Below are 16,132 nucleotides of genomic sequence, written 5' to 3' on the forward strand. Positions count from 1 at the left end.
AAGTAATATAAGACTAAAGATATAATTATCTACACAATACTCACAATTGTCATCATGATCTTGAGGCCCATCGCACGATGAAAATATATCGTCGACGTGACAGGAGCGCTTTGGATATTTCCGATCAACTGGTTCCACCTCGAACTCCTTAGCACCGATCTCCGAGATGCGACACTGTATATAGCCCTCGACTGGATCGCGTGCCCACACCAATTGTGTGTCCATTTTGCGCACTGGAAAAAGAACGAAACTCGTTATAAAATATTACCGTTAGCATCAAAAATAGAATTCACTCATAAAACGTAGGAATGTTACTTCAATAATGCTTACGATATTTTTTTATCACAAAAAAGTAGCTACAAGCCTATCGTGCGCTTATGCTTTCTAAACAAAAAAATAATAATAAAATAAAGTAACAAAACACAAAGCACCGACACTCGGCTGAATGCACGTTAAACAGCACTAACACGATTCTTTTCTGGTTAAAAGTGTTCCGCAACGCTAGCAAAAGTCAACTAACTACGCGCACCGACTTCGGAGCACCGTCAACCCAAACACAGCAACGGTCTTGGGTTCAGCGAACACGCTGCTCCACTTCGATCCGCTCAGTTTCGTTGACTCGTTTAGTAACTATGCTGGTTGGTTCATTGGCTGGCTAGTAGCTGATCGGCTGGTTGGTGCTTGGGCCGGTCGGACGTCGCTGTGGCAATCTAAGCGAGTTCTGTGCACTTTTTGCACAACCGCTGATTGCCATTCTCTCGCCACTCGCTCGCGCTCTCTTTAGGCCATGTCAGGCTTTTGGTTTTTAGATATATAGTATATTTTTAATTTTGTTGTTGTTGTGTTTAATTGTACTATTATAGCGATTTCGCAAGCAATTTTTTTATTTCTGGCGTAAATTTCTACATTTCTATGCAAAAGTGCTGGTCTGACTCATTTTTCGCTACCTGATAAGATTAAGTTCCCTTGCTGGGCTCAAGTACATATCACAATCTGGGCATTTTGCCTTTGTTGTTGCTGAAGTTTTTTCATTTCATTCATTTCTAGATGAGAAGGCATGAAATACTTGTCATTGGATATGAAATGAGACTGTGGGAATATGAAAATTCAATATATATATATGTATGTATGTATATGTATATACTTAAAAAGGTAAATAACGGGTAATAGTTGGGCGAATTTCCCCTCACCGCTCACCAAAAACAGCGAAAGTTGGCGAAAATATAATTGGTAATGAGCGGTGAGTGAGCGTTCAATAGCGTCCAGCGCGAATTTAGGAACAATCACCAGACTATTAAATTATGTTGTTGAGGATGACAACAAAGAAAATTGGATAATGAGTGGTTAGTTTGCGGTGTAGGCGCATTAAGTGTGTGGACGTCACCCACATTTGCCATTATCTAGAACCCTTGACCGCGCAACTCACTTTTGCCTTGCGATGGAAATGAATAAATTGGAGAAATAAAGGCGAAACTTACGCAAGCAGATGAGAGTAACAACTATGTATATACTATATACATACATATGTACATACTATTATACATACTCACGTCCGTGCGTGTAAACTAATTTGTAAAAGCACATACATACATATATATGTACAAATATTACGAAAGGTGGAATGGAAAGCAAAACAATCCAAAAACGTTTAAGCGACTCGTTAAAATATTGATAATGATTCTCAATGGTGACTACGATAGATGGCTGGGTAGTGGAGGTGACGATGTAGTAGTTGCTGGACAACGCAGCCGCTCATTTGTTCTCGCGCGATGACGCTAACAGTTTTTTGTTTAACCAATTGACAAGGTGAAATTTATTAAAACTGTCAGTTAGCAATCCTAAATTGCTGTCAGCGTTTACCGGTCGCATCAACAAACGAGGGTGTGCACAAATTATTTACATGTGTATGTATGTGCACATGTAGCGTCATGTATATATGTACATACATACATATGTGTGTTTAAGTATGTACTCGTATTTGCTAAAAATGTTTAATTTAATAAATCTTACTGCGTGCTTTTTACTTCGTTACAATTTGCAATGGAAGTGTGAATGTGCATAAGACTATTTCAAGTCAATTATCGAAAATATTTTTAATGAGCAAGGAAGAGCTAAGTTCGGGTATAACCGAATTTCATACTCTTGCTACTTGCAAGGATTAAAGCCGGGGAAGTACCTCCAGGTACATAAGGTCTGTAGTTATATGGGGTCTAAGTCTGGGGGTTTTCAACCGATTTTATTCTTTTTAAACACACATATGCACCGTTATAAAAAACACAATCTCTCAATTCTATTATGATAACTCATATATTAGCGGCTAAAAATAAGATATCGTGCTTTGAAATATGACTATGACAACTTGACAGTTGATGAGTCGTGGATTTATGCGTATAAGTTCGAAAGTAAACAGCAATCGACGGCATGGTTGTTTCAAAATGAGCCTAATCCATCAGAAGTTGATCGCGCACGAAGCACCTCCAAGCTAAAGGTTGGCTGTTTTTTGGAAAAACTGGACAGTCGCAACCATACCACTGGAACAACGCAGAACAGTAAATTCTAAGTGGTTTGCCTTTCTTTGTCAGTTGTCTTTCAATAAATCAGGAAAACCAACGGCCAATCTTCACTACGACAATGCGAGCTCTCACAAATCCACTGAAACAACTATATTTTTCGGCACTCAAAACATCGATTTGATGAGTAATCCTCCATATAGTCATGACTTTGTAAAGAATTACTTCTATTTGCTTCGAAGATATACACTAAAAGGTCAACGTTTTTCGGCACCTGAAGAGGCGGTCAGAACTCATATTTTGAAAGTCCCTCAATGAGATTGGCAAAAAAATAATGAAGTATTCTCTTTGATTAATATTATTTTGGCTTTCTAATCCCAAAATACAAAAGGCAACCTACGTATAATACCTGGCTAGGATCATAAAAACACATAACCAGATTTTTATCTTTATTTTGATCTCAGTTTGTTTTGCAGTATGTTATAGCGATGTTCTCTCAACAATGTGTTCCGAGATTAACTTTCAATAATCTGTTTTTGTACCTTGATAAGAGAGTTCTTCATACAGAGATTTGAGTTTGATGGATCAGTCGGTGTGCGAAATTTCAGAAAGATATCTCAAAAACTCCTTTACTTTTTGTTCGCATATATAAGTACAAACAGACATGGCTAGATCATCTCTATACGAGTATATATACATACATATACTATATATTTACTCAGTGAATAAAAAGGAGGGTTATGGAACTATTTCTTCTGAGCGTGGAGTCTCTAGGGAGGGCCCGATGCTCTGCAACAATTTTTTTTCAAAATAAATAAAATAAAAATTTATACGGAATAGGGTTTTTTTCATATACCCTGCTCAGGGTATTGGAGACTCTCTTCTTAATCGACATTTTTGGATGAACAGAAATGATAAGCTTGGTTACATGTTTGACCCAGATACTCCTTCAACTGTCCGTTCTAACGGCTGATAAATTTTATGAATTTTTTTTCAATTATTTTTCACGACATACTCGCATTTTTGACTGCCCAGATGAGACTCCACACTAAAGATGCTGCAAAACTTCATTGTGTCGAAAAGAATTTTTAAATACACGAAGTCATTTTCAAAGCTATATCTTCACCATTTGATTACTGACTTATTTAAAACGAAATATTACAGACCTAACAGCGAATAATGAATAATCAGATTATGAAATGCAAAGACCATATACTCTGTGCCAAAAAAATAAGGTGACATTGTATTTATTTTGAAAATTCTTTATTTATTCTTCCAAATCAATTTCATCAACTTATGCCAACAGATTTTCCAATCTTCGAAACACTGGTTGTAGTCACTTTCCGGGATGGCCTTCAGTTCCGTCTTCGCTGCGGCTTGAATCTCCTCTATCGTATAAAAATGGTGTCCCCGGAGCGGTCTTTTGAGCTTGGTGAACAGCCAGAACAGCCGCGGAACGATATGGGTTGAGTTTTTTGCGAAATGATCACGAATTTCGAGGGCAGTATGGGATGGTTCATTATCGTGGTGTAAAAACCAAGAATTGTCTTTCCACAAATCCGGCCATTTTAGGAAGATAGTGTTACGCAAACGACGCATAGCGTTCAAATAATATTCCTTGTTGACTATTTGACCGGTTGGAAGGAATTCATAATGCACAACATACGATAATCGAAGAAAACAGTCAACATGACCTTGATTTTGAGCGAATTTTTTTGGTCTCGATAATGTTTTGTCTCTTTGGCACGATATTCGCTCGATTGATCGGTTGATCGTAAGCATAGATCCAAGTCTCTCGCCAGTTATAATGCGTTTTACCTTGGTAGTCTGAAAGTATCGTTTCACACCCTTCAACGCGACGCCTTTTTTCCAAACAATTCAATGTTTACGGTACCAGTCGAGATTTGACGCGCTTGAGGCCCAAAACATCCTTCAAAATGGTATTGGCTGAGCCTTTCGATATGCCAACTTCATCAGCAAGGTCTCCAACTGTTAATCGACAGTTTTTCAACGCCAAATCTTTGATTTGTTGAACGTGAGCTTCGTCGGTTGAGGTTGACATCGCAAAAAACGAAAAACTCACTTTTAGCAGCTCACAAAACGACACGTATCTCAAACACTAATGAATATTTTGACATGAAATTTTACATAAATGTGACTGACCAACGTAAAAAAAAATAATTTTCCAAATCCTTCAACGCGCGCAGTTTAAATGTCACCTTAATTTTTGGGCACAGTTTTTGTCAATGAACTCATTTTGACTAGACAACGTTAAATAGCTGATTTTACAATATAAATTTTTTTTTAACATTTTTACCAGAAATATGATATTCGGCTTAAATTTAAAATTAGGCTTCTTTAATTACGTATACTTATGTAAATGCACCATCATAAACAATGCTTAGAGTTGCTCTATGCAATATAATGCCACACGCAGGCCATAATCTTGTCTAAGTGCTCGAATTTTTTAAATTTGCACTCAAAGAAGCGCAACAAATTAGCAACAATTTTTCAGACAATTTAACACGATCTTGATTATGCACTTTCCTATTCTCTTTAAGCTTCTAACGAAAAGTAGTTTCATGTTGCCGAGTTGATTAGTAGCAAGTGGAGTTGCAGCTAAGAGTGGAGAGCAGCAGCTATCATCTTGCACTTAACCTAAGAGTGCCTTGGATGTACTGTATATATTCATTAGGATATAAGCATTAGGATTGTAATTTAATAAATATTTTTTTATTGTTTTTTGTTTTGAAATAGTTTATGGCTTTTAGTATTGGTTCTGCTTTCAAACTTAAGAGAATAACAACCATATCTCTCATGGCACATACTACACAGGATTTCTTGGATATTTCGGCATCAATTAACTGTTAATTAAATACTAATTGCACAATTAGTTAATTGCTTAATTGTATGGAAAGTGCGCAAATTATTCAATTTTGTACACAAAACTGCTATAATCAGCGATAACAGGATTTTCCATAACTCTATATAATATATAGTAAATACATGGCGCCAACTGCGGTAATTTATGGAAATCAGTGTATTTGACTTTGATATCAGACATTAGCACACCCCTAGTGCATGAATAATGCTCGCAAACACTCCTCTTTAAGAACTGATGTACAAAGCAAATTTTCAGCTAGCAACTCATATAGGACAGCAAACACTTATTAAGTCACAGTCTACACCCTCAGCGCGTTGAGTTGATGTGGAGGAAGTGTTACACAAACATGTGGCTGTTAGATCACACATGAAGCTTTTGAAGATGACGACAAATCCACAAATAAATTAAAAGAAAAGCCAACACGTTGTCTCAGCTGCAGTTGCCATTCACACCATCACTCATTTTCGCACTTACAAACATACATATACACATGAAAGACCATATGGATTTATGTACCTACATAAGTATGCTATATATGGTGTAGTCGGTCGATGTGTGCATCTATGTAGATATTTCACATAAATTTCAGTTGCAACTCATTTGACTAGCACTCGTTTGCATCAAGTGCGCTCAAGTGCAACATACTTCTTTCAAAACCGCTCCGCGCTTCTGTTGCATCTTCTTCTACTTTTACGTATGCAGATGTGTAATTTAAGCGCAATCTCTGCGCAGAATGGAGAGGCTGGCTGATGGAAGGGCCGTGCAGCGAACCAGTCGACATTGACAGTGGTTGACCGAGTCTTCCTTCGTTTAACATGCGGAGCAGCAGTCAAGGAAACACCAAGAATTACGAATATTTGGTAGTTGGTAGTTCGTTATTGAAAATGCGAATGGTGGAAATGCACAAAGTGAAAAGCGACATGCCCGAGTACTTGCATACTATAGTATATGGCATATGTACATATGTACTATATCGCCAGATATACTGATTTCTGCTACAGAAGCAAAAACGTAATACTTAAGTTTATGTAGCATTTAGACCATGGCGAAGTGTTGAAAACACAAAAAAGCTTAATCTATGCACTAAGCGCATAATACTATACATGCTCACATATGCAGGCCTGATGGAAGGGTTTCCATCGTCAAATGCAATGTCCGTCGACATTGACGTTATTCATGCTTGAGTTTGTCACAAGCGCGTTGTTGACCAGTCTTAGTTCCATTTTTATCGTTTATCTAAGTATACTTTCATATGCTAAAGTATCTTTAATATTCTTTCAAACAACCAAGTTTTTGTGGTTTTCTGAAAGTCTTACATCTAAAATATAGCACAAACAATTTCGAATTCATTAATTACGAATAAAAAAAATTATGAGTTCGTTATTGAGGTAGAAAAAGTGGTAAAATTAGATGGACGCATAAATGGCACAATCTGCAAAAGAGGGTAGTTAAAAACGTGTTTTTATCTGGTTCTTTTGTGTACAAAAAATTGAAATATTTTGTGCTGTGCTTTGAATGGTGGAAATGCTCAAAGTGAAAATGGCATGCGACAGCCCAAAGATCCCAGATTTTTATACTTTGCATACTATAGTATATAAGACATCGATTTTCTCCGCACTAAACCAATTCTTAACTATATGTACATTTAATTATGTACATATGGTTATATGATCTCAAAATGTCAGATATCCATATTGCCGTTTATCCGATTTCTGCTACAGAAGCAAAAAATGTTTCCGCCCCCGTGTTTGAATACTTGAATAAAATTCTTGGCTTTTGGGACGATAAGTTTATGTAGCATTTAGACCATGGCGAAGTGTTGAAAACACAAAAAAGTCTTAATCTATGCACTAAGCTCTTACATACATATATACTATACATGCTCACATATGCAGATGCCTAGATTATCACCATGGTTTGTAAGGTTGTTTCCATCGTCAAATGCAATGTCCGTCCCATCTTCCGTTATTCATGCTTGAGTTTGTCATTTTCTTTAAAGCGCGTTGATACTTTTGATAAAAAACTATGGACTGTGAAATATCTACAAAGCACTCGGGAACTGTGTATGCAAATCGGATGTCATTTACGTGATTTATGAACATGAATATTTTTTTATATACAAAAAATTTGACATTTCGAGCAATTTTTAATACATAAATTTTGTGCCATTTAAATAGGATATTTGCATGTACATACATATGTCTAGTACGTAGGTGTGCGAGTTTGGTTTAAGTACAATGAGAATGCAGTGGTGTCTGGAGGCGTTATGAAATTCGGGCCCGGATTTTCTACTTTGTGTGAAATGATTATTTAGAGCAAAATATTGACTGTCTTATATTCAAAATGTATAACAAAATGGTATAACAAAAACGTTTCGGGATAACAATTAAATTCGTTATTCCTATGAACGGACCCCATTTTCGACGGTTTTAAAGCATAAATCGGCCGATACTGCTGCAATTTCACGTTCGATATTCGTACGAAGTTCATCAATTGTCGCTAGCTTGTTATAGACCGTAGACTTGACGTAGCCTCACAGGAAATAGTCTAACGGCGTCAAATAGCACGACCGAGGCGGCCAACTGACTGGGCCATTTCGTGAGATAACACGTTCACCAAACTTGGTTTTCAATAAATCGACTGTGACTTTCGCTGTGTGGCTTGTGGCGCCGTCTTGTTGGAACCACATATTGTCCAAGTCCATATAATCCAATTCGGCCAAAAATATTCGGTGCCGGTCTTGATCATCACGGAAGAAGTACCGTCCAAAACCGTAATTTTTTCTAAATGCAACGGTGACTCATGGAGTACGTGTGGATTGCTGACTGACCAATAACGCATATTTTGCTTATTGACGAAACCATTCAGCCAGAAATGAGCCTCATCGCTGAAGATGATTTTTCGACAAAAATCCGGATCACTTTGAAGTAGTTGCTCAACCTAATTCATAAACATACGACGATTTTGGTGATCAAGCGGCTTCAGTTCTTGTGTCAATTTGATCTTGTAGGAATGTAGGCCAAGATCTTTTTGCAAAATTCGCCACAATGACGTCGCAGAGATGCCCAACGCTTGAGAACGACGTGTGAGAGACTGATATGGGTCATCCTTAATTGATGCGCTAGCGGCAGCAATACTCTCGACTACTACGGGCACTTGTTTATTTCACTGGCACGGGAATAATTTGTACTGTGCCTGTGGATTCAAATTTTTTCACTAGACGCTTAATTGTTGATCTGACAGGACAGGACTGACTCGGAATTTCGGTAGTAAATTTTAATAATTTCGACTCGTTTTTGGATCGTATATTTTCCCATGATGAAATGGCACATCTTACTGAAAAAAAAAAATTTCAAAAGAGCGCTAAAAAATATGCCGTCGTTTGCTGTCTCTATCGGTCTACTTTTGGGGAGCTACCCTATTGAAAAACCCTAAAAATAAACTCGACATAATTCTAAGGTCAAATAAATAACCCCAGCGGAAGTTTTAAGGATCTTGTCAGGTTATGAAGATAATCTATATAATTTAAAATACCATAAATTACAGAAAATTTTAAAAATTTGTACGGAGGAATTTATGTTCAAAGAGTTATTAGAGGCTCAGAAGGGGGGTAGCAGTTAAATCTCGCAAATTTAAGAATCGGAGTTAGGAGTGTGAAAAAAGGTTAAAGGTACACATATTGAAGATAGGATAATATCAAGAAGCGCATCCAAAACGAGGGAATAAATACGCTATACCTACCTGAATGTATTACTATTTCGAAGAATTTTTAATTTAAACTTAAACGCTGCAGCTAACAATCCGACTTATGTTATATATTTTTTAGATAATGAGTTTCTAGTGTTGAATCATTTGAAGTGTGCCCTTAAACAAACGCAAAAACGCCGCTGTACAAAATTGCTGTTTGAGTGACTGAAAAAGAGACGAGAGAAATGCCCGTTGGCGATGCATGACACAGCGCTTAAGGTTAAGCTTATGTATGATATTCGATGCTTGTGTGACATAATTACTAAACCGTGAAATATTTGCAACTACAGATATGCAGTTCTTAGTCGAAAATAGAGACTAGTATACGACTATAATTTAGTAACATAAAAGAACACTATGTAAAAGAAGGTTCAGTTCTTTTTTCGCTGTATGCACTCTCGATGCAACGCCTTTAAACAAAAAGCGAGGATTTTATGTATCACCACGGCACATTTACTACACAACCTTGGCGCTCTTAAAGCCGCCAACAACAACAACTCGCACAATGGATAATGCGAAAGTGCTGCGCTAAACAAGCCACACAGCGGAGGCTCATACACGGTTGAAAAGATTTCTGGGCATAGGTCTAAAAGCGGTAAATGGCTTTGCCCAAGCAGGTTGGACTGAAAAGCCAGGCGAGCAAAGTGATTAGTATGATTTTGCCTTGGAATCGCACTTGCCCATACACGTAGACACCCAGCAAGCATACACATTTGCACGATTACTTGGTGAATGTGAGCTTTTTTGCGATTAGTTGGCCAGAGTGACACTTTCTGGCGCAGAAATCCACGCCGAGGTAATTAATAGCCTTAACATCGTTTTTAAAAACGGCTTTGTGCGGCGGTGGGTTCTAAGTGCTTCGCAACTTACTAGCATTAAACCAAAAGGTTTACAACATTATCGGCGATGGAATGCCGTAAATTGGTGCTAAAAGTGCTGAAATCCCCATTAACTTGTAGGCGACGTAGTGAGTGTTGCCATGGGTTGCCATGTGTAAAGTCAACAAAACGAAGCTTATTATCAAAAGCACTAACAGTTTCAATTATTGCATGTGCATCAGAAGAAAAATTGGAACGAAGGATTTCAGCATTACACTTTAACTTACAGTCATAACAGCAAGATGAAGACATGCCTCGTCAACTGTTGAAAATTTTAAACAAGTGAAGGATATGGTGCTTAAAAATCGTCTGGCAAGTGTTAAAGAAATGGCAAGAGAGTTCGACATCTCTCGCGAGTCCGTTCGAATGATTTTGGTGGATATTTTGAGTATGAAATGCGTTCTTGCTCGAATCGTTCCGACAAAGCTGATGTAACAGGTTATTTTGGGCATTCTTGATCGTGCGAAAGCCGTTCCGAAGAATCCGTTTTCAATAGGCCGAAGAATTAAAACAAAATTCGCTGAAAAAACTGAAGGCCATCCCAAAAAGTGCTTATGTAAAGTTTTATTTACAATTTCCTGGCACTCTTTTGTCACAATGTATACAGCGCCATGATAGTGAAGTCTGAACCTGTTTCAAGAATTTTCGAGCTTTTCGATTGTGGGATATAAAGCAAGAATTTATTAACACAGGTAAACTATGGGATCCCCAAATTCTATGCCAAAAAAGCTATAAAACATTAAGATTGCTTAAAGTTGGAAATTATTTGTTGAGAATTGCCACCTATTTAAAAATAATTCAAACAATTTGAAAGCAAAAATTACATATTGCATTTTTACTGCTGGAAAATATTTAATGTAGATCTGGGAAATTTAATAGACGTTACGTCTATTAAAAGTTGGAGGCTAGATATCTATCGCAGCGGAATTATTGTTTTATTTACTAACACAAATAAAGTCAAGCAGTTCTAACGAAGCCCACTTAAATTTTATGTGATCGTTTGCGTTGTAGGTAAATAGGCTGCCTTGCATTTATTTATATTGGAAAATATATACCCTCTTGTTTGCACCTAAGCATGCCGAATATTTTTGTCCGACAGTCAAATGACATTTGTCGATGTTATCTACGAGTTGATAGGTGCATGAACATTGCGGCTGATAACTAATCAGTCATTGCTATGAAAGTGAAAAGAGGTGACTTTTCTGCATTTATATTCGAGAAAAAGCCAATGTTGAAATATCACTTAATTGCTATTTTTCTGCAAAATTAATACCGTCTAAGTGCCGCAATAAATTAATTGCGCTGTTGTATACTGAATAATTCAACGACCGAAGAGCAGTCAACTCCGACTAAACTGTCAATAGGAGAGAGGTTAACATTCGCACAAACCGGTTAATAAACTTACCACCATCTTTGTCGTTGCGACGTTCTGTCTTCGTATAGAAATCCATTATAGCGCAAATAAATTACTAATTAATCGTCGCAATGAGTGAGGAGTATCGAGTTCAAGTCGCGTCGCAACACATACACACATACGCATACAGAGCGTCCGCTAAAGATCGCAAAAAACTCACTCTATTAAAACTATGGATGTTTCACTTTCTAATTAGCTTGTGGGCGGCAAGCGTGTGCGGGCGCAAACGACACCTTTTATTTATTTGTTTCTAACAAATTTGCATATGGCTTATGATGTCGTGCTGTGCATCACTGCGCGCTCGTGCACTTCGCGCAAAGTACAGTTTGAACGTTAAAGCTCGCTACACACCCGTGTGTGTGTGTGTGTGTGTGGAAATCACACGACTGTGGATATTTACGAAAATTCTGCTCGTGTAAACATTTTGTATGATTTTCCAGTAGCCATTGGCGGTGTTGCAAGTTCACATATGAATGGTTAAGAGTCGTTATTATTACTGTAATTTGCTAGGCTTCCTGCTGCATTTAGCTGTAAGTGAATAATAGTTTAGTCACATGCCTAACTGTATATGTATATACACAGTTATGCATATATTTATGCACATATAGGGGCGTGTAATGTCAGTTGTTATAAGTCTTGTTTTCGCATTAATGTTGCAAGTAGCGCTTTTGCTTGCCACTAAGCGTCTTTTTCATAACTATTTACACTTTCACTTAAACGGTACCGCATTGTTGTAAATATTTTGCAATTTATTAATTGTAATTGTAATGTAATTTCAGTTTCCTCATTTCTTTCACTTAAACGGTTGATTTTGCTTGCCACATCTGAGAAGCCCGCTTGCATATATAAGTATCATACGAATTTGCACATTTTCTCATAAAAAGAAGCGCTTCAACAACAATTGCGGAGAAGAAACAATCAGACGATTGCGTTGCTATTGCACAATGTTGCAAATCACTCGCCTCGCCTATTCGCCATACTTTGCGTGAATTTTTACTAAAACATTGTTGGTGCCTCGTTGAACAGTGGTCCCAATGTCGTTCATTATTCCATTTCGAGATAAAAAAAACAAAACTTCAGTGGTACTCTTTAAAAATGCCTTGTAGTTTAGTTTAAGAGGCACAATTTGATAAGTTATTTAAAAGAAACTTTTCAATAAATCTTGTTCAAAGATACAAAGCGCTCCTAGGCATACTGCTCGAATGGAATATACATACATAGCTATTAGAACGATTCGTGGAATACATGCGATCCATAAGCACCCGAAAGAATTTGAAATTAAAATCAAAAACTAAAAAGGTCCCCGGAGGAACGATATATGGCTAAGCATTAGTGAAGAAGGACGAAGAATTGGAACTTTGAATCGTCGAAAGTGATTAGCCCTACTTATAAAAATTACAACAAGAAACTGTGATAAGTGTATAGAAATTTGGTTTGGCTTTAAGAAATAATTTATGTTTTATATAGATTATGCTAGTTTATATTGGTTTCAAGGCTTTTATCCAAGTTTCTAAAAATGTTCATTTCTATATGCAGCTTTAAAAAAAGCTAAGCTAATATGTTTGTAAAAACTTTTGCTATTCGTAAATTCGAAAAATCTAATAAAAATACAATTTATACTATTAATATTCCATCTATAATTTTTGGATTGAGTCTTAATATCAACGAATTTCTCACATCTCAGCTTCTTTATAAGCACTGCTTTTAGCGTGCCAGTCATGTTCGATTCACCACTGTTGCCATTGTGGCAGCTAGGTGAGTTAGTGCCGTTGCCATTAAAGCCATGTTTTCAACATTGTTGTTGTCTTAGGCAATTCTGACCTACATTACCACATCGCACAGTACGTCATTTCATACGCAAACATAACGTGAGGCAGCTGCAACATGTAACAATAAAGATTGCAGCCAAATCACACAATGCCTTCCTCCATGGCGTATCATTATCACTCGCCAGCTACATTGGCTGCAATAATAATAAAAGCGAAGAAACTACGAGCGTGCAAAATGTTATGCAGTATGGAAAATGGGAATTTGCTTGATCGATTTTTATTTCACATTTCATTTCATTTTCATTGCACCAAAACAAAACCACCGCGACGATAATAATAACAAAAGAGTTGGAATAAATTGGAACGCAACCCGAAAAATTGCCATATGGCACGATATTCGTACGCTCACACACACAGGCACACACCATCGCGGGATTACATTGCTGGAGCGTTAATATTCCAGAAGCATGTACACATTTATTTGCTTGCAACACACACAACTTGCAACCACGAAAACATGCAATAGTTTAAATGCAAGTCGCGAAAGTGACTACAACGCGTTTTACTGCCGCAGTGCCCGAGTTCCTTTTTGTTTGCGTTGGAAACTTTCGTGTGTCACAAGGAATCCAACCACAGCACGCTTGCCCACTGGGCGCAGCCCCAGCACTCCCTACGCCGCCATCAACAAATGTGTGTGCATGTATGTATATGCTCCTATTTTACCCAGTAACCGAGTTAAATACTTTGCTCAGTTCATAGTTCACTGTTTGTTTGTTCGCGTTCCGAGTTCGTCTTCGGTGTTCGTGTAGTTGCTGTATGTATTACGGGCTTCGAGCTTGTCGACGTCACGAATTGCACTGACACCGATTCACATTGACGTTAAATGTTTAGCTAGGATTTTATTCAATTCAGGGTGTGTTGCGTCCGCCCTTAGAGACTACTGAAAACGGACTGTGGTCATAAACGGACTCCATAGGCGTGAGCCTATATCGTTTACGATATAATGACCTCGTACTCGTGTCGCTGTCATCTCGCTGCTGCAGTTACTGGAGAAGCTTTTATTTGCGCTTTCTAGTGCGCAGAATCAGTGGATGGCGGTCATGATGACGCTTCAGAGATTCTATAGATAAACTCAAATTAATGCCCATTGTACTTTAACCCATTGTGAGGTAGGTTGTGAAAATACATTTTATTTATTAAAACAAAGATATATCACCCTTCTTACTATCGTCTGAATCAATTTGAATGGCTTCATCCATACATTTCACAATATCGTATACTATATATTATATTATGTATATGCGCTTACCAAAAGATGGAAATTAAATTTTTTAAATATACTAACGTGATTTGCTATTTGAAAGGCAAAGCCGACTGGATTGTTGAGAGAAATGAGATCGTTTCATTAACTTTTAAATTATTATAAATTTGTACAGTGACGAGGTTGTGAATATGGTTGCGTTAACAATCGAAACTACGTAAGGCAAAGCCGACTGGATTGTTGAGAGAAATGAGATCGTTTCATTAACTTTTAAATTATTATTTTGGGTATAGTTTGTCATTTTGGGATAGTTTGTCTACTGCGAAATTATACAGTATAGCTGACTTATTCTTTTAAAGACATACATATATGTAGCTCCTATTTTCTAATCATGGTGATGCTCTCCCGGCAGAAAATATTTGTAACTTCAACATATGTACATACATACATACATACATATTTCTATTGCATGTAATAATTACTGGTTAGGTCGAGTCCTTAAGATAGTTCCAGTTGTGGTAATGTAGTAATACTCAATTCGAAGTCTACTGGAAATAGCGGTGAAGAAGAGAGTATAAGATCTCTCCCAACTTGATATTGTATTCTGGCTAGTGCAGATAATGATGTAACCCAGTATGTAATAACAAACTCGCCGATGAAGGTTATGAGAGCTTAGCTAGTGGGTACAGTTCTCACTAATTTTTATGATATATTAAAATATTTTCATGAGCGATGACTAATTGCACGGTGTGTCCTGATAATGAAAGCGGCGTGGAATAAATGGCGCAAGTCAGGTTGGCCGAGCGGTCTAAGGCGCCAGATTTAAGCTCTGGTTCCCGAGAGGGAGCGTGGGTTCGAACCCCACACCTGACATAGGACTGCTTAGAATTTTGTCAAAAAATTCTCTTTTTTAGAAAAGTTTTTTTTTTTAAACAAGAGGTGCTATCACTTATAATTAGGATGTAGTCAGGTTGGCCGAGCGGTCTAAGGCGCCAGATTTAAGCTCTGGTTCCCGAGAGGGAGCGTGGGTTCGAACCCCACACCTGACATGGTACAACACCGAACTATTTTACAAAATTCCATAATTCTAAAGAGAGTGAATTGAAGAAAAACGTATGTATCTCAATTAGGAACTTCATTAGAAATATTGTAACAAATATTGTTCTAACTATGGAAGTTGTTTCAAGAACAAATAGATATTTTAAATACACATTCTTTTTTTAAAGCCGGTTAACCCAAAAAGCTTTGAAGCCACTATTGCAGTATGTTTACAAAAATTTAACATGCACTTGGCTGACACGCAAAGCCAAAGCTTAACTGCAGCCACGCTCCCTAGCACAGCGTTTAATTTCCATCCGCTTGAACAACAGATCAAAAGCCCCCAACGAAGTGACTTCCACATTTCTGCTCCAATTCACCGCAACGAGTTGAGTTAACGATTCGAGAACACCGCACAACACATTTCAAATTAAAAAAATACTCTCTAAAGCGAGTAGATTTCTATACAATGCACTAAAGTGCACTTCAACAGGGGTTAGGAGAAAGCCCATGAGCCATGGGTGGAGAAGAGAAAGAGAATTTGAAATGCTTTGACAATTTATACAAAACAGTAAGGGCGAGGGGCGGGAAGGGAGGTGTGCAGGAACCACTGCATAGAAAAGTCATTGTA

At 37.5% G+C, this 16,132-nt stretch overlaps 1 protein-coding gene and 2 non-coding genes across 10 annotated transcripts in view; 2 read left to right on the plus strand and 1 right to left on the minus strand.

The window, feature by feature from the left end:
* Positions 1–16,132, minus strand: part of LOC126761839 (myosin heavy chain 95F) — a 41,938-nt gene that overhangs the window by 9,832 nt on the left and 15,974 nt on the right. For 3 of the 8 annotated variants that reach the window (XM_050478307.1, XM_050478297.1, XM_050478258.1), the window contains exon 2: positions 45–233. In XM_050478307.1, the coding sequence (XP_050334264.1) occupies positions 45–225 (181 nt within the window). In that variant the 5' untranslated portion in view covers positions 226–233. Of the gene's footprint in view, positions 1–44; positions 234–330; positions 442–11,424; positions 11,962–13,925; positions 14,157–16,132 lie in introns of those variants that run through there. The other 5 variants (XM_050478290.1, XM_050478275.1, XM_050478283.1 and 2 more) reach the window with 5 other exon arrangements.
* Trnal-uaa (transfer RNA leucine (anticodon UAA)) lies at positions 15,253–15,336 on the plus strand. The gene has a single exon. It is a non-coding gene; the product is annotated as a tRNA-Leu (tRNA).
* On the plus strand, positions 15,429–15,512 carry Trnal-uaa (transfer RNA leucine (anticodon UAA)). Its single transcript has one exon. It is a non-coding gene; the product is annotated as a tRNA-Leu (tRNA).

Source organism: Bactrocera neohumeralis, chromosome 2 (assembly GCF_024586455.1).
Source record: "Bactrocera neohumeralis isolate Rockhampton chromosome 2, APGP_CSIRO_Bneo_wtdbg2-racon-allhic-juicebox.fasta_v2, whole genome shotgun sequence".
NCBI classification, from domain to species: domain Eukaryota; kingdom Metazoa; phylum Arthropoda; class Insecta; order Diptera; family Tephritidae; genus Bactrocera; species Bactrocera neohumeralis.